The 22,053-nt window shown below is 37.3% G+C and overlaps 2 protein-coding genes, 1 long non-coding RNA gene and 1 pseudogene across 4 annotated transcripts; 1 reads left to right on the top strand and 3 right to left on the bottom strand.

The window, feature by feature from the left end:
- The first annotated feature begins 3,060 nt into the window (after window positions 1-3,060).
- LOC147521162 (pentatricopeptide repeat-containing protein At2g35030, mitochondrial-like) lies at window positions 3,061-5,986 on the top strand. The gene is given in 2 exon segments (XM_086594533.1): window positions 3,061-4,916; window positions 4,918-5,986. Coding segments are annotated over 2 exon segments (1,635 nt in total). The 5' UTR covers window positions 3,061-3,434; the 3' UTR covers window positions 5,071-5,986.
- A 1,870-nt stretch (window positions 5,987-7,856) lies between these two features.
- On the bottom strand, window positions 7,857-9,321 carry LOC147521161 (uncharacterized protein At4g22758-like; annotated as a pseudogene). Its single transcript, XR_015213775.1, has one exon. The product of XR_015213775.1 is annotated as an uncharacterized protein At4g22758-like (transcript).
- A 1,375-nt stretch (window positions 9,322-10,696) lies between these two features.
- LOC147521160 (Calcium-dependent lipid-binding (CaLB domain) family protein) lies at window positions 10,697-13,982 on the bottom strand. Its single transcript, XM_086594580.1, has 3 exons — window positions 13,729-13,982; window positions 12,722-12,817; window positions 10,697-11,211 (listed from the first exon to the last, which is right to left on the bottom strand). Exons 1-3 carry the CDS (start codon window positions 13,837-13,839, stop codon window positions 10,903-10,905), a joined length of 516 nt encoding a protein of 171 aa, XP_086450706.1. The 5' UTR covers window positions 13,840-13,982; the 3' UTR covers window positions 10,697-10,902.
- An 879-nt stretch (window positions 13,983-14,861) lies between these two features.
- LOC147521159 (uncharacterized) lies at window positions 14,862-15,948 on the bottom strand. Its single transcript, XR_015213880.1, has 2 exons — window positions 15,525-15,948; window positions 14,862-15,416 (listed from the first exon to the last, which is right to left on the bottom strand). It is a non-coding gene; the product is annotated as an uncharacterized LOC147521159 (long non-coding RNA).
- Between the last annotated feature and the right edge of the window lie 6,105 nt (window positions 15,949-22,053).

Raw genomic sequence — 22,053 nt, 5'->3', positions numbered from 1 at the left:
ATTGTAGTCGCCAATTTCACTACCACTTCAGATGCCAGCATCACAGATTCCTCTGGACTCCTTGATTTATACCTCCTTACTGCTGCCTCTATTGCTAAGCCATCACAGTCCCAAACATTAGCTCCAGCAAAGAGCCCATTTTGATTCCCTATAAAAAATAACGTCAAATTTAATACAAGATGAGTTTAAACTAGTGACAGTAAATAGTCCAATTTGAGTTGTTGACACAACAAGGTGGATCATGAGAAGAATAGGCTATATATGTTGGAATCCTCTTCATGAAAAGCCGTCTTTAAGAACTGAAAAGGCCTGTGCATAGCTCTTTCTTATCGCTCTCCCCTACTTGTGACAGCCCCTTTAAACTTGTGATTATTTCTATCCTCCGAAATATGATAAAGCAAAGTTAGAACTAGAATCTCCTATTTTTTAGACTTTCAAGTCTTGATTATTAATGCTCCAACTTATGAGCACTTCCACCTATTGCCTCATAGAGCCACAAGGCATGAGCTCCACCCTTATACCCAAACTTGCAAACCAGATATTTCTGGCCTAACTGCATTAAAAAAACAAATGGATGGGGTCCTCCACCTCTTTGCTGCAATGCAAGCATGAATAGTCTCCCACCATATTTCTTCGGCCTGTCTAGCAGATCACCTATAGCTAGTCCTAATATGTACACTTTCCATAAGAAAATGTGCATATTAGCTCGTAACTTTGTCTTCCAAAACACTTTTAATTGTGGGTTAGTATTAAAGTTTGAAGCGTGTTCAGCCTATTTATCACTACAAAAAAAATAATAATAATAATAAATAGGCTGATTTCACACTCACATGTCTATCTCTAGTGTGTATCCATTCAATTTTATCATTTTATGCATGGATGGGATTAATTAACACCTCTGCCACCATACTAATATACGGTGGAAGATGGTTGTTGATGATATCAGTTTCCCATCCATTCCCTTTCAGAGTCAGCAAATCTTTGACTTTCCAACCTATTAATTGAGCACGTCGTACTATACCAATACATTCCCAAATCCGATCCTTAATACACACTGGTACCCCATTACACGAGATCCAAGCAGGATCATCAATCACATTAGTGTTTCTTCCATTACCAATAAACTTTATGAAACCCCCCTTAAGAAGATTGTTAACCTTGTGCACTCCTTTCCATAACCAGGATGTTAAAGTGGAGGTTCATTTTTTTTTTTTGTCTAGCTATCCAATTAATTCCATGTATGTTGTAGAAAACTTGTGTCCCCCCCAGGATCATTTATGGCTTTCCTGGCCAACTTAGATAGCATGGCCTTCTTCATGTCATGATTTCCTAAACTCGAGACCACCCCAGGCTTTAGTACAAATGTGTTCCCACCCAATAGTGAACACTTTTAGCATCATCAATTCCATTCCATAGAAAATTTCTATATACTTTATATAAATCTTGTCACAAGTTGATATAGGGAGTAAGTATGTAGCTATGACATACAAAAAGGTGACTTGAGCCACTGCTTGAATCATAACATATTTGCCAGCTTGAGTTTATTGTGGTTTAATATAAGGATGTTTCATGTTTCAATTTTCATTAGTTCACTTTATTATCATACTGCAACAAAATAACATGTATTGTATTCATGTTCCTAAAAGTTAGATCCACAAGGCTTAAATAACTCGTCTAGTCATTGACTCATTTTAATATGATCCTCCACCATTAAATCATTCCCAATGCATGGTCACTTTGGAGGTAAGATAGCCAAAACTCCCCTGTTAAGTCAAAAAACAATTGTCCAATACAATGGTAACATTAGATGTCACTTCACAAAATGTAACAATAGATGTAGCTATTACTACATCGAAAATTACATTGTTGTGAAGACCGGTCGAAATATAACATTCTATCTCACTTCAGAAACACACCAGACGAGATATAAGATTATGTCTCACTTGTTTTTATTTGCTTATTTATCGTCGAATTTACACGTGTTTTTAGTAAGAGACATGATGTTTCATTCCATCTCACACCTGATTTGTAATATATCTTTTAGATGGATCTTAGATTCCGTCCGATTTTTATAGTTACATCGATGGGATTAATCAACACCTAGTACCACCATACTACTAATATATGGTGGAAAATGGTTATATGATGCCCCATTGATGAAATATACTATTTCTAATCCATTCCTTTCAACAAGTCCGAAGCTTTACCTTTGACTTTCCAATTACATTTTAAATTGAGCTCAAGCTCGTACAACGATATCTATGACAGAAACGGGCCAATGTTTCCCAAACCACTGGTTTATTTTACATTATAAATATGTTATTTGAGCTAAACGAGCCGAGCTTCATCAAGCTCATTTGTTACACGAGTTTTAATTTGAACTCGAGCTCGGCTCATATATTTAAACAAGTGAGCTCAAGCCGAACTTAAATGAGCTAAATCCAAACCGAGCTCCGAGTCCTCACCTCAAATTCCACCCTTAGTAACAAAGTTATATCTAAATTGGAAACCCTCTTGTAGACATCTTCAAGAAAAGAATGAAATTGAACTGTCACCAATTTTCTTTTCAAAAAGCCCAAACGCATGGCCTACCAGTACGGAAGTTGGAGCATTAGAAATCCATTTGGACATATGCACAGATCAAATCAAGTGATTTTTTGTTCCGAGCGTTCGTGTCTCCAAGAGCTCCAGGCGAATTACCAGCCACACACGTATCACCAGTTCCAAAATACAAAAAAAAAAAAAAAAATTAAGATTCTCAAAAATTTCTGTTTTACTGATTTGTCCCTCTTAAAAAAAAAGAAAACAAAAGCAAAATATCCGGGAGATGGAATACAAAAAAGAATTAGAACAAAAAAATAAAAAGGTCTAACCTCTTTATCTTTTTCCCAAGCATATTTCTCAGTTCTCTTCTCCAATCCAAAAAAGAACACTTCTTTCATAAAAAAATTTTCAGGCATTAGTTTATTTTGAAACAGACATACATTTTAAAGTTTGTCAACAAAATCAGTATTTGAATGAGAAACAATGATTCTATTTCTTTTTTTCCTTTTTAGTTAGGAAGAGGGACAAACATGTAAAATCAGAACTTTTGAGAATCTTGTGCGAGCTGTAGTTTATTTTTTTTCGCAAGAACAGTGGGATCAAAAATCAGTCGATCAAACCCACACAATGATAAAATTATTTCGGTTGGCACACGTCAGCTTAAAAATCCCGCCAAATGTTCACCAGCAGCTTTTCAAAACTTTATTCCTTTCATCAAACACAAACTCAATACTTCATGGATCCAATTTTTCCGTCTCTATCACTCTATAAACAACCCAAATTCAAGAAAAGATCACAGTGGCGACCGCAATGTCTCGAGATCAAATTACTTGATCACTACGCTAAGCAGAGAAGGAAAAATTACTGAAGCAAGGAGACTGTTTGATGAAATGCCTGAAAAAGATGTTGTTACTTGGACAACTGTGATATCTGGGTATATTAAATGTGGAATGATTAGAGAAGCTAGGTTGTTATTTGAAGAAGCTGGTGCAAAGAAGAATGTAGTTACATGGACTGCTATGCTTTCGGGGTATATACGGTCAAAACAGATTATGGAAGCGGAGAATTTGTTTGCTAGAATGCCGGAGAAGAATGTGGTTTCTTGGAATACTATGATTAGTGGGTATGTGCAGAATAATCGGATTGATGAGGCTATTAAGTTGTTTGAGAAAATGCCTGATAGAAATGTTGTTTCTTCGAATACTATTGTAACAGCTTTGGCTATAAGTGGTAGGATTTATGAAGCGAGGAGGGTTTTTGATATGATGCCTCAGAGAGATGTGATTTCTTGGACGGCTATGGTTACTGGTTTGTCCCAGAATGGGAGGATTGATGAGGCAAGGGAGCTGTTTGAACTGATGCCGGAAAGGAATGTTGTTTCTTGGAATGCCATGATTACTGGTTATGCACAGAATCTTAGGTTGGACGAAGCTCTTGATCTTTTTGAAGTGATGCCGGAAAGGGACCTACCTTCCTGGAATACAATGATCACGGGTTTTATCCAGAATGGTGATGTAACAAGAGCCAGGAAATTGTTCAATGAGATGCATGAAAGAAATGTCGTGACGTGGACTACACTGATTATGGGGTACGTCCAAGATGGGCAGAGTGAGGAAGCATTGAGGATTTTCTCGGGAATGCAAGCTGAGGGAATCAAACCTAATCAGGGGACTTTTGTCTGCATTTTGAATGCTTGTTGTGATTTAGCGGGACTTAGTGAAGGAAAACAAATTCATCAAATAATAAGCAAAACGGTTTATCAGAACAGTGCATTTGTCGAATCAGCACTTCTAAACATGTATTCCAAATGTGGGGAGTTGAGTATTGCTAAGGAGATGTTCAATAGATCAACACAAAGGGACTTGGTGACGTGGAATACTATGATTGGTGCATATGCTCACCATGGCTGGGGTAGAGAAGCAATCCTCTTAATGGAGGAAATGCAGGAATCGGGTTTCAAACCCAATGATGTCACCTACATTGGGGTGTTATCTGCTTGTAGCCACTCAGGTTTGGTGGAAGAGGGCCTGAAGTACTTTGATGAGTTGGTTAAAGTTGAGTCAATCAAATTAAGAGAAGACCACTATGCCTGTTTAGTTGATTTGTGCGGGCGGGCTGGGAGGCTCGAAGAGGCATTTGATATCACAGAAAGGTTGGGATCTAAGGCGTCAGCATGTGTGTGGGGAGCTCTTCTTGCTGGTTGCAGTGTTCATGGGAACGTAAGGTTGGGTAGGTTAGCAGCAAATAAGCTTTTGCAAGTGGAGCCTGAGAATGCAGGGACATATATGTTGTTATCTAACATATATGCATCAACTGGGAAATGGAAAGAAGCATCAAAGTTGCGGTTAAAGATGAAGGACAAGGGGTTGAAGGAAACAACCAGGGTGTAGTTGGATTGAAGTAGAAAATAGAGTTAATGTGTTTGTGGTTGGGGATAAATCTCATAGTGGGTCTAAGTTAATTTATTCGTTGCTCCACGATCTGCATTACAAGATGAGGAGGCCGGGTTGGGTATGTACCGAGTAAAGACAACAGAGTGGAAGAATAATCACCATATTCAATATGTGACATTGGAATATGAGTGATGCAGCCAGTAGTATGATGGACCAACTACCTACATGCAATCAAACAATCGAGGCATGTGTGGGATTCCATGGTACATTCTCAACGAGGAAACAGGGAAAACTCGAAAAGGATAACTGGATAAGCATATGCCAATTGTAGATTTTGGGGTAGAACAGAGGACACAACAAGTTCTGGAACTAAGTGAGTGCGTAGTAAAAACTCGAAATGCTTGGAGAATGTACATAGCATGCGGGGTTCAACAAGTGAGGCACAACAAAGAAAGGCATTGTCCACATGCAAAAGATGTAAGATATCAGGATTTATGCAGAGACATTTATGTCGTTTGTCAACGGTGGGTTCAGAATCAGAAGTCAGAAATTCTAAGGATTTGGTCATCACTCATCAGTAACACTAACACTCACTTACTGATCATGTACCTTGAAATGCCTCTGAGTCTCAGTTGAAACTCCTAAGAACATCTTGGGCTTGAAGGAGTTAAAACTTAGAATGAGTTTGTGTGTACTTCTTGTTGGGGTTTTGAATACTAGTTGGAGTGCAACAATGGCTGGGCATGTAGAGATTGATTCGTAGACTTCATGGGTTCTACTTTTCCCTCTTGTGATGATAAGATATTAAGATAAGACTATTAGCCTCTTCTTCGGTTCAAATTTTTATAGGGTTAGTTAGTGTTACCCCCACTAGATGATCCATTTTTATATACCTTGATTGACGAGAAAAATTAGATTTTCTAATCTCTTTTGTCTACTGAGGAAAGGCCTTATCTGAGAATGTATTGTTGGATTTACCAACCGACTTTGTTATATAAATTTTACAGACAATCTCCCATGGATTGTTTGACGAACACAAACTTACAAAACCTGATCAGGCTTGATTAAGACGCCCTACCAAGTTGCACATAATTTTTCCATTTTCAACTGCGTTTGCTGAGGTCCTTCGTTAGGCAGAGTCCGTTGAATAAAGAAGATATTCTTACTGCATGCTGCTCATCCGTGCGCCTAGATCCTGGTCCTCAAAAGTAGGTGAATCATTTTAGTCCAAATGTACGTCTTACAACTTATAAGTCTTCACCTAATGAAGCTATTATAATCCAATAATGTAATAATAGAGGGAACTTTTTGGAGACGACTAAATTCTGTGAGGACTACTGTAGAACCCTCGATGGAGGCCAGGTTCACACTAGAATGCTAATGAAAGCACTTAACACCTAAGTGTCAACCCTACATAAAGTATAACTCGGCACTCTTGCCATGAGATTAGTTTTGCGAATTCGGGATTCTAGAATATATGTGCCAGATGTAACTCGTCTAAAATTTCATTTCACATCATCACATCCGTAAATCTTTCAACAATTTTAACATGTATTTCTGGATTGAGATTTGTGAACCCTCTCAATGATGAACGATTGGACCATTTGATATGACTATCAATCACTTTTTTCAAGATACAATCTATAATAGAGACATATTTGGTTTCATCAATTCAAATTATGAATGAAGCCACTAGAAGATCCAAAGCGGGTACCTTATGTTTCCAAATTTAAGTCGGGAAATGGGACCAGGGGTATGGGATTCTTCATTATTAAGGAAAACCAACAGGCAACAGCACATGTGCATCAGGCATCAGATGTTGTACGCCGGAAAGTGACCACCAATTCCTAATGGCATACGTAATTGAGTGCGTCATGAAGTTAGCGAGTATGCTTAAATTAGTGCTAGACTACCAGGGCCAGCTAATAATTAAGAAAGTGTGACGTCTCTAAGTATTAAACCAAGTATATTCCAACAGGTAACAGCATCCCCTGATTCAACTCTAACAAGGTTTTACATGTGACAATTGAATTGCACGGATTCAGATTGAGACATGAACCTCTGCTTCTTGCCAAGTTTTAACTCATTCAAGATTGAATGTGAACATGTTGCTTAAGAGCATTTCCAATGCAAACCACTCTTATTCACCTCCACATCAAGTCTATTTTCCCTCTTTTCCAATGCAAACCACTCTTATTCACCTCCACATCAAGTCTATTTTCCCTCTTTTCCACCGTTTTTGGTGAAAAACAAAATGAGATTGCCCAATATAAATGTGACTATTATTATTCTCGGACGGGATGTTTGATTCTGTCTGAATGTAAAAATCGAAAAAATACTCCGGACGGAATGAAACATTCCATCTGAAGTTTAAAAAAAAAAAAAAAAAGTCGAAAAAACACATGAGACGGAACAAAACATTTCGTCCGAAAAAAAAAACCGAAAATTTTAAAAAACACACGAGACGGGATAAAATATCCCGTCTGAAGTTTCCAAATCAACTACTATTTCGGTTGAAGATTTCACTCTCGTTTTGACTTGGAAAAGTTTTGACCATATTTTTGACCATATGGAGGTGAATATTATCACATCTGCTCTAAATAATTGCGCACATGTAGTTAGTTCTACATTTTTAGTCTTTTCCTAATGCCTCTTCTATTGAGCATTATAAATATTGATATTTGTGGTGACTGGTGACAAGCATTACTCTCTAGTCTCTACCATCAAATTTTGCACCATATAAACAGAATTCTGCCAAAATTACAGACTTAAAATTGCACATGGCGTTAAGGAATTCCTATCAGTGTAATATCACTACTGATTTAGCAAATTTTACCACTTCTTCAAGCTTTGCCACAAGACCAATTGCAATTGCATACATTGATAGAGATTTGTAAAATAAAGCAAAATTAAAATGAATTGCAATTCAAACTCAAAACAAAGCTTATTATTTGGTAAACAAGATTTTACCAATCAGAAATTAAAGATGCAAAAGCAGAGAAAACATAACATCTCAACCAAATTGAAAAAAAAAAAAAACAAAGATAACCTCTGAAGCAAACACAGTAATCTGTTGTCCAATTTGACTCTGATCAATGAGGAGAAACCTTGAAGCTCAAGGACTTATTGATCCATGACTTCCAGCTACCACCACCACTCTTTCGAGAAATCAACTCCATCAGTCATCTTCCCCGCCTTGGTAGACATCTGCGGCGATTTCTTATACAGCACGAAATTCCTACCGCCTCGCGATCCAATCGTCTCCCATGGACTCATAGCATCTGTGCCAGCATTAGCACAATATAGAAGAAAATCATTAAATTCCGATCCGAGAATCGGTAAACGCCCCTCGCGAGCATAGTTTCGAACAGCAGTTTCGATTACAGCAGCAACAAGTTCTCCTTCATTAACAAGGAATCTCAAAGGACCAGCACTTCCAAGAACATTAATAGAAATCAATAGCCTATTTCCTCCTCCTCCTTTATGGGTTGAATTCTTCTTCATCTTTTGAATTTTTTTTTTTTTTTTTGTTTTAATAAAAAGTTTGAATTTTGAGGATGGTGAAAGATATGTTTTTGATTATTTCAAGGATCGAGACCAATGCAACGGAAATACCAACCTTCTCTGCAACAACCGTAGGAGAAATCGAAATCGATGACGGAGAACTGCGCGGATTGGATTCGCGCGGTTACCCTCGAGGAGAAAGGGAAGAGCATCCAATCACTCACGGTTTCCACCATTCACAATCAAATTCAGAGAAAGACAGAAAACGAGGATGAAGATAAAGAACAAGTTTTTTTGGTTCTCCTCTTTTCTGTCTCGCTCTCTCTTTTGGTGTGGTGGGTTTTTAAGGAATGGGATTAGGGTTATTTTTCGGTTTCCTATATCGGTACGGAATTGATTGAAAAATAAACGTGTCTTATTCTAAAATTAGCAAAGGCCATTTTGGTCATTTTGTGTTTTATTCGTGTCATTACTCATCAGTAGTTTGGGCTGGGCCTTATTGGGCACATAAAAAAATCGGATCGAGTGTCTAATAAACTTTGGAAAACCACTGTAGTTATTATTATTATTTTTTTTTTTGTAGTTTATGTATGATTTCAATGATTGTTGGATCTTAATTTTTCCATCCAACCAAAAACTCTAATGTTTAGTATATAAAAATATCTACTTCCTACGAGTTATCTATTTATAGCTGACCTGCCAACGCTATTGGTATAAATTTATTTATCTATAGGGTCAGTTTTAACAATATAGCGTCAAAATCTATAAGCCAACGCCATTGGTATAAAAGAAATCTAAACTACATGCCACTTTATGTAATATAGATTTTTTTTCTATACGCCAATAGACAATGGCAGTTGGAGAGTCAAAAAAATAAATAAATAAATCTTAGACATTATAGGTACTGGTGGCAGTGAGTAAAACCATTACATATGGAAACGCTAACTAAACCTTCATGAATCCATTTTTGTTCTTTCATTCCAAGTAATCTCCTATAATTATATTATCAACTAATGGGGGAGGAATGATATTAGACAACCTGTCTTTCCTCTTTTTTGTGAAAAAAATAGGAAGTTACAAATGCAATTCGGATACCATAAGGATCACCATATATAGCACAAAATTTCTCCCCCGAGACTCCTAGTCGAGCCTCTCGGTCTGTCATTATACCTCGAGAAATAGAAAGAATTACAATACCCATTCCTCCTAAAATTCTAGGAATTCGTTAATGATTGGAATAGATTCGTAGACCGGGTAGGCTAATATGTTTTAAAATAGTTCTATATAGTCCTTTTCTATTCCTTCTATGTTGTAGAGTTGAAACCAAAAAAAAATTATTGCTTATTCGCACATTTTCGATAAAACCTTATTGTAGAAGTATTTTAACAATATTTTTGGTGATATTAGTAGATGCTATTTGAACCGTTCTTTTTTATCCATGTCATCATTTCGTAAAGAAGTTATTATTTTGACAATAGTGTCCCTGATGAACTATAATTATTGGTGCCTCAAGTTTTTATATAATCAACATGCTCTATTTTTTTATTCTTTTTCTATGAATTCTTGATTTTAAAAGTATATACGTGAGACACAATCTACTAATTAAATTAATCTAATTCAGACCTACTAACTCTATACACTATACTATTCTATACACTATACTACTGTGGTTTGCTGCCTCATCGGAGTCATCGCCACCAAATCATTGGACTTAGCCTAAATAACGTTTGTGCGCACTTTTACATAAAAAAAGTTATTTACATATTTATTTCAAAGGAAGTCAGAAAACTTATTTCAAACTCGTGCGTGAAGTCCAAGTTTATTCCAATTTCAGAGCGACTTTCTCCTAATTCGACTATTTCATTATCGGTTTACAGATTTGCCATCAGATATTTTGTGATATATGGCGGAATTTAGTACTTTTGGTGTGAACAGTGAACTACTGCCGCGTTCCTTTACTTTTCGTACTTTCTCCGTATTCTACGTTGCTTCTTTATATACGAAAAAAATAAATAAAAAAGAATCAGGTGTGGGTGTTTGGATCCTTACATTTATATCTATAATCCAGTATTCCAGCTACATGTGATTGTCTGAAGTTACCGGCTATTTCCTCTTCTGAAGTTTATACAGGGATCTCTCGTCATTTGGATTTGGTTTTGTTCCTGATGTGAAATACATTCGAACATTTGTGTATAAATCTCGAGACATTATATCTATTTTGGATAGCTGGACAATAAACTTTGGGACATCATAACTCAGTTCGAAAAAGACATAGATAACAAGATGTGGTGAGAACACATGCCATATTGAGCCACTTCAACTAGCGCAAAATGAACTCTCTATCCCTCAAATTACTCTTTATATTTATATATAAGGGTAAAATTGAGATGAGGGGTAAAAACCGCCGGATTTGTCACCACTTCTGGTGGGATAAGGAGCCATTGGACTCAGCATAAGTAGCTTATGTGGATGCAGCAAACTGTATGCCCTTGGAACCTGGAAGGTCGATCCACTGCAGCTGAATTTCTACTTCACCACATTCTACATTCATCAATCTAAGACACATATCTTGAACAACCTTGCCATTGTCCCAAATGATGCAGCTCTCTTCTGCTAGACAATTTTGCCTAGACGGCGTTATTCTTGTGATTACGGTACCACTAGGAAGGTCTGGCACATCCTTTTTAACAACCTCAACAAATGGCTTGATGTCGAATTCTGCATCACCCATTTTGTCGTCAAAGCTGAAGGTATCCCTGTCATACACAATCTGCAACCATAACGAAAGCCACCCATAAAATTCTCGCATCAAATCAAACAAAATATTGCTTTCAATTCAAGTGTATTGAACTTCCTTTCAATGTAATATCTACTGAAGTTTAAAATGTACAGTCCTAGTGTAATTGTGTAAAAGATTGTATATGCAAATCTGGGCTGGTTACAATAAATTAAAGTTTGGCATCTTCAGGATCTTCTAACGCCTGGTCATGAGAATGTGAACTCAGTCAAGATTCTCATCAAGTTTTTGCATTATGGTACACAAGCAACAAACCTTGGAAGTCTTTTGTAAGCGTATCTCTATTTTCTCCCTCCCTCTTTTTCTGTCTAGATCATCTCTGAGAGTCTGAACTCACATGGTCAGAGTCCATAAAACTTTCAATTGTATCCAGCACGTAAACTTTCAAAATGGTTACAATACAGTACGTGTTGTCAAAGTGCATCGACCAAAGGATTGCTTAGGCGTTGTAAATTAAACTTGTAAAACAACTCTCAAGGCAAATAAATAATGTTACAGACAGAGGAACAATCTTTTTTGGGTGGTAAATTGGTAATGGTCTCCACAACCTAGGGGATAAAGCATGGATAAGGCTACTTTGTTTTTTTTGTGAACAAAACCATGAATATATAAAGATTGTAAAAGAGAAGTCTCCCCGTGATTTGTTGAACTGAGGCGGTTCATTCTTATCATGGAAACTAAACAAGGCTTTTAATGCAAAGCTTTAAAAAAAATTGTCACCCAAAATCTGAATTTCAGTCAAATAATTTTTGTTCCTTATCAATTCTGACTTCTAGGCTAGGCTTTAAACTTTATATGAATTTGGAGAACTGATCACAGACTCGTAGTGATAAGTGAAACTAGTGGCGGTAGTGTGGTGGCGTCAGGTGTGAAATACTACTGCATTGATGATAACAACATCTGTGGCCAAGTGAAGGTTGCAGTGAACTTGGTGCTTGTGGTGGTTAGGAACGTAAGGGAAAAAAGATGAGGAGACTAATGCGAGAACAGCATCAAGTTTCTTCACCGAAAGATATGTTGTTTTTCCTATCAATACCAATATCATAATCATCATCACCATTATTTAAACACACCCTAACCCTGGTGAGGGGGAAATTCTGGTATTATTATCTCATAACCACTGTTTAAGTCAGCCTGGCTCTGAAACGGACTAGTCCGTTCCGTTTACGGACATGTGTCTTGAACAGTTTATATAGTGTTGTGAACAACTTATATAGTGTCTTGAACAATTTTTTAATTTACGTTTATTAACTTTTTAATTTATGTTTATATGTGACACTATATAAGCGGTGCACGACATTATATAAGCTGCACAAGACACTATATAACACGTCCGTAAACTGTCTGTTTACGAGCTGGGTTGCTATTTAAGTATGAAGTAGATCGAGAACAAAAATAAATATAAGCCTGGTAGTAGATGCATTTGAAATAGATAACAACAAATGTTTATGGAAGGGAAGAAAAAGTACGCATGAAATCTTACAAGCTTGATTGGAAGGATAGGATCTTCAACAGAAAATGTTAAATCTTCATTCCACTCAGGGTTGACGTTCTTTTTCACCACACGCGTCTTCAACTTCTGCATTATAGTTTGATGTTAATGAAAAGCAAAAGAAACTGAAGAAACAATGGCATGATGTAAAACATATTTGATTGGAAGGACAGGATTCACTTAATAACCACTATATAGACTTATATCATAGATGGAACACAATTCAAAAATTGATTCAGAAAAACAAAGTGCTAATATGCAATCCGTTAATGAATAAGGAATTAACTCTTTCACAAGCTCAACCTAGATTTTGACCAAGTAAGTGGACTGTCAATGGACAACCATGAGCTCAAGGAACAATCAGATAAGAATTAAAAATATCACGGATGACCTCATCCACCTCCACCCCTGTATCACGTACAGAGATGAGAGAAATGTGGAGTTCCTACGTTCATTCTCACTGTGAAGTATTGACCATTTAAGATGAAAATAAGTGCAACACAGGAAAATATGTTACCAGTTAAAGGGACACCATCTTGTTGACTTGTTATTGTTAGGAATGCCTCTGTTATAACTGCAGCTTTAGGCACAAGAATTACTTAGTTTCTTCTTTTGTATGAAGGATCCGTCTCGTTTTAAACTTTGAAACCTCAGCTTCTTTCGCTGTTTACCGGAGGAAATGATCGCTGAAGCTAAAATGTCATTAAGAAAGCCTGGGATATTTGAAGATTCCTCTGTTCAAGATTTCTTTAACTAAAAACTCCATGATCATGTCCTAATCTTACTTGCTCTAATGATTACCGATGATGCTCGAAATCATCAGAGCATATTTTGCTGTGCATGGAATAACCAACAACATTTCGATCCTAGCTTATTCTCAAGAATTTGATTAATACTAGAAAATGGTATTGCAATTACGAAACCAAACAGATTGCTACGTACAGATATAAATAAAATCAAAACACAAGAAGAAATATAGAAAGATGATGAAAACAAACCTGTTTACCCATTTTGAGAACAACGTAAGGATCGCTACTTCGAACATCACGAACAGCCAGATTAACTCCTCGACGAACTTTAAGTCTTAGAAGTCCCAATACCTTGTCCATTTCAACCACCTCAAATGTTTTTTAAGTTGAAACTGTCGTCGTCCACTATTTATTTTGTTTTCGTAATGCTTTTTCTTCGTGTTACACATTTTTCGACACGTACGAAGAATCTTCTTTTAATTTAATCATTATTTATGTGTGTGACCTTTTTTGGTCCGGCATTAGGTAATATAATAAGAATGACTTTACGAGAAGCTTCTAATAATATCACGCGGAATTTATTTTAGACTTCTAGTCAAAAATGTAAATTGCTTCGAAGTTTCTCGATTTGAAATCTTCGCCATATCCCGCGTGAACAGGCCCCCAGTAGCAATCTGATTTTTTGTTTGTGGTTTTTCTTGGTTTGTTTTACTAAAATGGATTTTGGACGGCTAAATGGTGGGACTGAAATTTTAATAGATCAGAGGTCCACTTTTTTTATACGGACACCTCCAAAATATCAACATTCATATGTCAATTTATATATATAGTAAAAACTGAGGTGGGGATTTGTATCTATGACTTGATGTTGAGGTTGATAGGGAATAGTTGCACTCTTGTTTGGGATAAGAGTTATCTAAGTATCAAATTTTTTGGGTAAAACTTGAATTAGTTTATCTCTCTTTATGTGTAGATCCAAATTTTGTGTTACCTTGATGATTCATCATTACTTTTAATATTATAAAATAAATGTCTTATTGATTGGTGCGTTGATTGAATTTCAGGATCGGAGTAGATCATTTGCTTCTATATATGGGTGTGTTTGATATTTGGAACGACCTGAGTCTGAGTCGTTGTTACGACCCGTGGTGTAGACACATATACTATAGTGATATGTTTGAAAACTGAGAATACTTACAAGGATCATCAGTAAACATTTCCACATTGTGGTTAGGAAACTTTTCTATAAAAGTCAAAAATGCTAATAAATGTTTCCCCTATTATAAACTGGTGGCAAAAATTTCCAAACAAAATGAAAGACCTCCCCTCTTTGTTAAGTCTCTCCCGATAATCTCGCCGGATTGCTCGCCTTACACATAATCTGGATCAACCAAGCAACTATATTTTTGGGTTAAGTTTCCATTTAAGAAAGATTACAAATGGACATATTTCCATAATACCAAACGGAGCCTGCATATAAACAAGAGGACAGCCTCTGACAAAAAAGTATTACATGGGACTGATTGTACACATAATTCCAAATAGAAGATCCAATTTCCAACTTACCTGAAACAAAGAGATCTAAGTATCTAACTAATAAATTGAACTTATTGAAAGGTTATGTTTCATTTTTATTTTCAGAATCGTTGATTTTAAATAACATTGAATCCAAATATTGCATATCCGCCCCCTCTAATTTGATTTTAGCAAGCCTTCCACAGTTGACATAGTCCTTGGGGCTATGTGAAGTGACTCCAGGTATCATAAGCCCAACAGCTCTGTAAAGAATAGAGATCAAACTCTCTTCGAAATATTTTCCTGGCCATATGCCTGCGAAGAGAGCTTTTTTCAAGTCGAACCAAGCATGGAAATACTTCAAAGGCATGTGCAAGGGGTTAATATAGTTAGGATTGGATTCTTACTCAAGTACTCAACACCTGGTATTGCATCAGTTGGACAAGAACAAACCATTAGTATTTATTGCTATTAATTCTCATTCAGTCAGTCTACTAAAACAAAAAATAAATTAATTAAGAGTGACTTACCTCGCCGTTGTACCAGCTACTATAGTAAAGGCAACCACCAAAGTGGAGAAATCCGAGAATGGAGGCGCAAATGGTACCGTAGGAACATTTTGCTGCTACCAATTTATGTATTAATATAATATGAAGTAACTTTGTGTCTTAACTAAAAATGCTCCTAGATATGTTGAGTGAATGTATGTCTGTGTCAAGAGTTGCATAATTAACAGGAGTCTCAGCTCCAAATCGTTGGATACCACTCATCTCTACTGACTCGGAACCTCTAGTTCTTCTTCTCAACACTAAGATACTAAATATATCGCTTAATCGTAACTTTTCTGGATGGTAGATCACTTTTCAGGATGGTAGATCACATAATTAGAGGAGCCCATGTATGTGATCAGAGGTCTAGCGTGAGTAGGAAGAAGGTAGTAAATGGAAGATAGTAATCGCCTAATAGATGAGGGGGACAGCTCTCTTGAGAAGTACAAAAAAAACTAGTCCATTCAAATTCCTTTTTTTTTTTGCCCTTTATGGGAAACCTTATTTCTACCATATTCGGGAAGGACCTTTTCAAATGGGGCGCTTTATTGACAATTCCATAAATTGGGACTAGAATGATCTTTTAGTCAAATAAGGAAATAAAAACAATAATTATTATTTATTATATGTCTTTTACATCTATCCACATTTTCAAGAAAAAATATATAAATATCAATATGTTTAGAGATCATATCAATCAAATATCAATGATTTTCAACGAGATTTGGATATCCCACGATATTTGGTGATATTTTGTATATGTAACAATTTTATTTAGTATTTTTGTTATTTTCAAATAAATATAAATAATGTATTATTATATATCAAGAAATATCTATAATATCTACTTATTTTATTTTTTAATATATCTACGTTTTTGTATACAACAATGTCAAATATTCTAAAGAGGGAAATATCCATATATAAAAAATGAATATCGATAAATAACCATATCCCTCGATTTTGGTATATATTCCGTCGGCAAATATTTTCAAAGCATAATCCATTCATTCCATTTTTTCTCGCCAAATTAATGAAAAGAGATTTTATAATTAAATTTGAAAAAATACTCCATTTTAGTAAACAAAATCATCTACTCGAGCTAACTTTTACTTATACGAGCCAAGCTATTAAAAAAAAAAAAAGGACAAAAAGGACCTTGATGAAGCTCGGCTTTCGTTTAGTTCAAATAGCATATTTATAGTTAAAATAACCGGGGATTGAGCTCGGCTTGGGTTCGACTCGTTTAAGTAAGGCTCGAGCTCACTTTAACTATATGAGTGCTTGAGCTCAATTTAAAGGAAGGTGTAATTAGCTTGCCGATTGAGCATGGTAAAGTCCCATTTTTAGCTCGAATTCCACCCTTAATGAGTACCATATTGGGGAAGGACCTTTTCAAATAGAGATCGAGAGAGGTGTAGGCCGTGTAGCTAACCACTTCAAAATGTTAACTTAGGAGTCCGGATCCTGGTCCCAGCAACTCTGTAATAATACACTAATACGAGCCCAAACCAAGATAGAAATGTGTACCCCAAGCTTTGATTTCCCCTCAATTTTCAAACTTAAGACCAACCCAAGTAATGAAAGTGAGTATAGAGTATAAACACCACAGCAGATGTGTCGACTAGGAAAGTCGGTAAAATCTTTGGGTGATTATATCACAGGTCTCTCTCGACTCTTTGCCCTTGTGCTACACCACCACCACCACCACCCATCACTATCCCCCAACCCATCACCACCACCACCGTATCCACAACCCATCGCCACCACCACCATCATTCAACTTACAAAATAGATCTACAACAAACCTTGCAACACCACTCGTCTGCATCCCCACCATCCACCACCCACCACCACCACCACCACCATCATCCATTATCATCATACAAAACCAACCTCACAACAATAACGCCACCACCACCTTTGCTTCACTAGTAGCTTTTCTTTTTGGTTGGTTTGTTTGAACTGACGATCACCGTTGCCACCATCTTCCAGCCACCTTCTCTATAATTTTGTCGCTGTTACCACTGCTGCTACCACCAATCAACGCATAACCTTGCACCCACTGATCTCCACCATTCTCAGATCAGTCAACTCCGCCACCAATCTATAACCCGCACCACTAGTTCAAACCGCCTCACAATCCCACCCCTTCCATCACCAGTTGCCTTCCAAACACCCACCCACCTTCCAAACAAAAAGGAAAAATAGCTCCTTAATTCACCAGCACCGGAGGGGAAAAAAAAGTTTTAGGTTATGGGTGTTGTTCAATGGGTTGTGGAATTTGCTAAACTGTCGACGAGATTCGGTTTTGGATTATTTCGGATTTGTTTAACGGGTTTTGTGTTTTGTTCGACGAGTTTTGGCCTGGGGTTTGGTATTTGTTTGTTGTGGAGTTTGGTATTTGTATGTTTAGGGATTTGTTGGGTTGTCGTCGGGATTTGGTTATGAAAGGGAAGAAAGGCCCCAACCCCTAAGAAACGTGTTTATTGTCCTTTCCGGAATCGTCATGGATGCACCAATGGGGTGAATGGTAATGAGTTTACTGTTCCTTACATTTTCACACATTTTGATAAATAACACTTGGATTACCAGTTGAGTATCACAAGGGTACGAGATGAAATTAAAGATGATTGTGAACTGTATTTGTCACTAGATAACTCCTTAAAGTCATTAGGCAAATGGATATGTGGCATTTGTCTTTGCATCCACTCGCTTGGTATACCATGTTGTCATCTAGATGATACCATAGAACCACCTGGTTTGATGGAGAGTGGAGAACTCACATGTGTCATTGTGGGCATACCACAACCGCCACCTAAGCCCAACACTACAAAACTTACACTCATAACATATAGGGGTAACGGTGATACCCCTAATCCGCTTGGTGTTGATTCGCATATTGATGAGACGTTACTTGATAGTGCATTTTGTATACCTTTTCATACTGTGAAAAGTATACCACGTGCTTGTCGTTTGGTTTTTTCTGGTGCACTGAAATTTGCTCTCTGGGGTATTACGGCTAACCCTGGTTTAGTTATGCCTTGGGTTAGTCTCCTTCTTTTGCCGTGTTGCACTATACAAGTTTTTCAACCACAGAATCGTCAGGAACGTTTGTGTGGACCCTCATAAATGGTCCACATGGCATTACCTGATCCTCTTCTTTTGTGGCCTCGTTGGATCGACTTGTGCAGTGAGACATCTAACTCGATGGAATGCTCAGCAACACAATGCACTCACTACCCAACCCAGTTGGGCATGATCTCCGACATGACACCCGTGATCGACCCTACATATCTGTAGGCCTATCCCTGGTTCGTAGCCAGGGCCCAACATGCCATGTGGGCTAAGCCTCACTATAAGCCCGTAATCAGATGAAAACAAGGCCCAGCCAGACTTGGTAGAATATGGAGATTGGACTCTATCCAATGTAACTGAAAATTAAGGATAATGATCTATATCCAGAGATTCTCTATCCAATGTAACTAAAAACTAGGATAAGGATCCATATCCAGGGATTCTCTAGTTTTCCCAATTCGCTTACATAATGAGGAGTTTTTCAAAGAATGAACTACATTGAAAACTCCACACTCGAGGGATTTTTTTCGAGAGACTTGATCCCTCCGGGTAGGCAATCTACTAAAAAAGTGGTTCGGTCTCAACAACTAAAACATTTTTTCTTATGCAACAAGTTCAACAAGGTTTTTCAAAATTATTTTGCGTATAATCATATTCCAAGGTCCGCTTTTGTTTTAAGAGTGTCTGGGTAGATCAGTTTTTGCCCTGACAACGTTTTTTTGGTACTAGAAAAAACCTTCAATAGAAACATATTCTCCATGCTTAATTTGACGACATGGAATGAGCTTGATGAGGTGTTTCATCTTTTAGAATATGTAATATAACCTCCTTCAATCTAGTTAACCAGAAAATCTGTCCCCACTCAGAATGTGCGTCGATGCTTACAGAAAGTTGCTGATGGACATTTTGCTATAACGGTAAAAGTGTTGTCATCATCAGGGGTTGCCTCAAATATTGTGGAGACTGTACATGCATTAAAGGAGAAACACCCAATGCGTCAACCACCTGTGAGACCAAATGTTCCTATTGTTGAGCCCCCCTTATTGGTAGAGAGAGACACATTATTGTCATGTATTAAGTTATTTCCGAAAGACACTTCATGTGGTCGTGATGGTCTCCGAGCTCAGTACTTGTTAGATGCCATCAGTGGTGCTGCAGCAGCTATATCGTTTGACCTGTTAGAGGCCTTAACTCATGTAGTGAATCTTTGGTTACAGGGACGATGTCCACAACCGTTAGTGGAATTTGTAGCGAGTGCTCCGCTTACCCCACTCCTTAAGCCGGATAATAGCATTCGTCCGATAGCGCTGTGGGTATGGTGGTTTTGGCGACGTCTTGTTTCCAAGATTACAATGAAAGGAGTTTCCAAAGATGTGGTGGGGTACTTGCAGGATTTTCAGTATGGGGGGTGTCCCTGGTGGAGCAGAGGCGATTTTGCATGGTGTCAATCGCATGATATATGCTAACGGTGACAGTACATCTCTTTCTATGTTGTTAGTGGATTTTCATAATGCTTTTAACATGGTTGATCGGACTACTATGTTGAGAGAGGTTCACATTCGTTGCCTTGCTATTGCTTCTTAGGTCGTGTATTTGTATTGTTAGTGTATGAGATTATACTTAGGGGATGATTACATATGGTCTGCTTCTGGGGTTCAGCAAGGTGATCATTTGGGTCCCCTTCTCTTTACACTTGTGTTGCACCTATGATCCTACAGATCCAATCCAGTTGTCAATTATTGCTCAAAGCTTGATACTTAGATGATGAGACTCTGATTGGGGATACAGAACAGGTGGCGATAGCTCTGCGTATGGTTTAGGGAGAAGGACCTTCTTATGGGTTGGTTCTTAATGTGGCTAAGATTGAGATATTTTGGCCATCACTGGATCCATGTTGTTCCTACTCCCGGTCTCTTTCCTTCAGATTTATCCCGTCCTCAGATAGGGGTTAGGTTGCTCGGAGGGGGCAGTCAGCACTGATTCTTCTTTTGTCATGAGCCTTGTTCGCAAGCGTGTTGAAAATGCTATGACTTTAATGGACCATTTAACTTTATTAGAGGATCCACAATGTAAGTTAGCACTCTTACGAGCTTGTATTGGGCTCTCTAAGTTAGTCTTTGCGATTTGTACTTGTTCACCATCTTTTTTTAGGGATGCAGCTAAGACTTTTGATCAACATCTTCACATGGTTCTCGTAGGATATTATAGTTTCTAATGGTTCTGGTTTCCGGGATTTGCAGTGGTGTTTAGCGACGCTTCCATTACGCCTTGGCGGGGAGGGTTAAGTATCTATTGTGCATTTGATGTCTCTGCTTTTGTTTTCTAGCCTCCCGTTTTTTTAAAGTTTTAGAACCACATTCTTAGGAGTTGTGGTTCAGTGCCTATAGGTGAGATCCTTGATGATGCTACCAAGTGCATTGCGTCTCTGGCTTTCCGATTTTGACATTGATTCTCTGGCTGTGAATGCTACCGTCCTCTCAAAACCACAAAAGTTTTTTGGCGGAAGCTTTCTACGGTAAGATTGTTATTAGTTTTGAGAGAGAGTTTGAGTTATCTGCTCATCAGAAAGCAGTCATGGGATGCTTGCAGTCGGAATATGCAAAAAAATTTCTACTTACTATTCCGATGGAGGGACTTAGACAGCGTATGTCACAAGTGGAGTATTGTGCCATTCTCCGATACCGTTTTATGATTTCTCTGTACTATGGTGGTAGTCTTTGCCCTGTATGCAAAAAGGATAGATTAGATGTCTATAGGGACCATATAGCACATTGTAAACATTTTTCGGGTTTTAAATACCGACATGATCATGTTAGTTAGAGATATTTTGTATGATGTATTTTAGAAGGCTGAAGTACAAGTGAAGAAAGAATCCCATGTTAACTTTCTCATCGATTCGATAAAAGCCCGGTCGGCTGTAGATGTCTTGATTCTGATTTAGTCGGAGGAAAAACATGCATGTGTGATTGATGGTGACTTTGAGGTGGGATAAACAACTAAAGAGAGTTGGAAGATGGAGAAGCATAATTGCGGGGGTTAATCAACATTATTTCATTTTACGTTTTGTTTATTTTTTTCTTGAAACAATCATTGAGTAAGATTTGCTATTATGGATAATCCATTATTATTTATAAAATTTGTTATCATTATTAATAAAATTTTCTACTTCCCAAAATAATAATAATAAATAAATAAATAAATAAAATAAAAAATCAGGTTCATCTACACGTAGATAGCGTACATAGATTCGTGTTTTTTATATCAATAAACATCATTGTACCGAAATTCATATAATTTTGCCCAAAGAGAAGAAACGCATCCGTTATACAGGCTCAGACTGGACTTTATAATAATAATGGATCCAGCCCAAAATAAATATATCAACCAAACCAAAAACCTAATAAATACAAAACCAACACCATCTCTAGTTCTC

The sequence above is a fragment of the Coptis chinensis genome, chromosome 1 (assembly GCF_015680905.1).
Source record: "Coptis chinensis isolate HL-2020 chromosome 1, ASM1568090v1, whole genome shotgun sequence".
Taxonomy (NCBI): domain Eukaryota; kingdom Viridiplantae; phylum Streptophyta; class Magnoliopsida; order Ranunculales; family Ranunculaceae; genus Coptis; species Coptis chinensis.
Note: the sequence above shows the minus strand (reverse complement) of the source record. Positions and strands in the feature narration are given on the sequence as shown.

Excerpts from the sequence above, each read along its gene's own strand:
- LOC147521160 (XM_086594580.1), bottom strand. The coding sequence starts at position 13,839 with ATGGACAAGGTATTGGGACTTCTAAGACTTAAAGTTCGTCGAGGAGTT. Across the intron at positions 12,818-13,728 it reads TTCTCAAAATGGGTAAACAG|AAGTTGAAGACGCGTGTGGT; the intron begins GTTTGTTTTCAT and ends ACTATAATGCAG. Across the intron at positions 11,212-12,721 it reads CTATCCTTCCAATCAAGCTT|ATTGTGTATGACAGGGATAC; the intron begins GTAAGATTTCAT and ends TTATGGTTGCAG.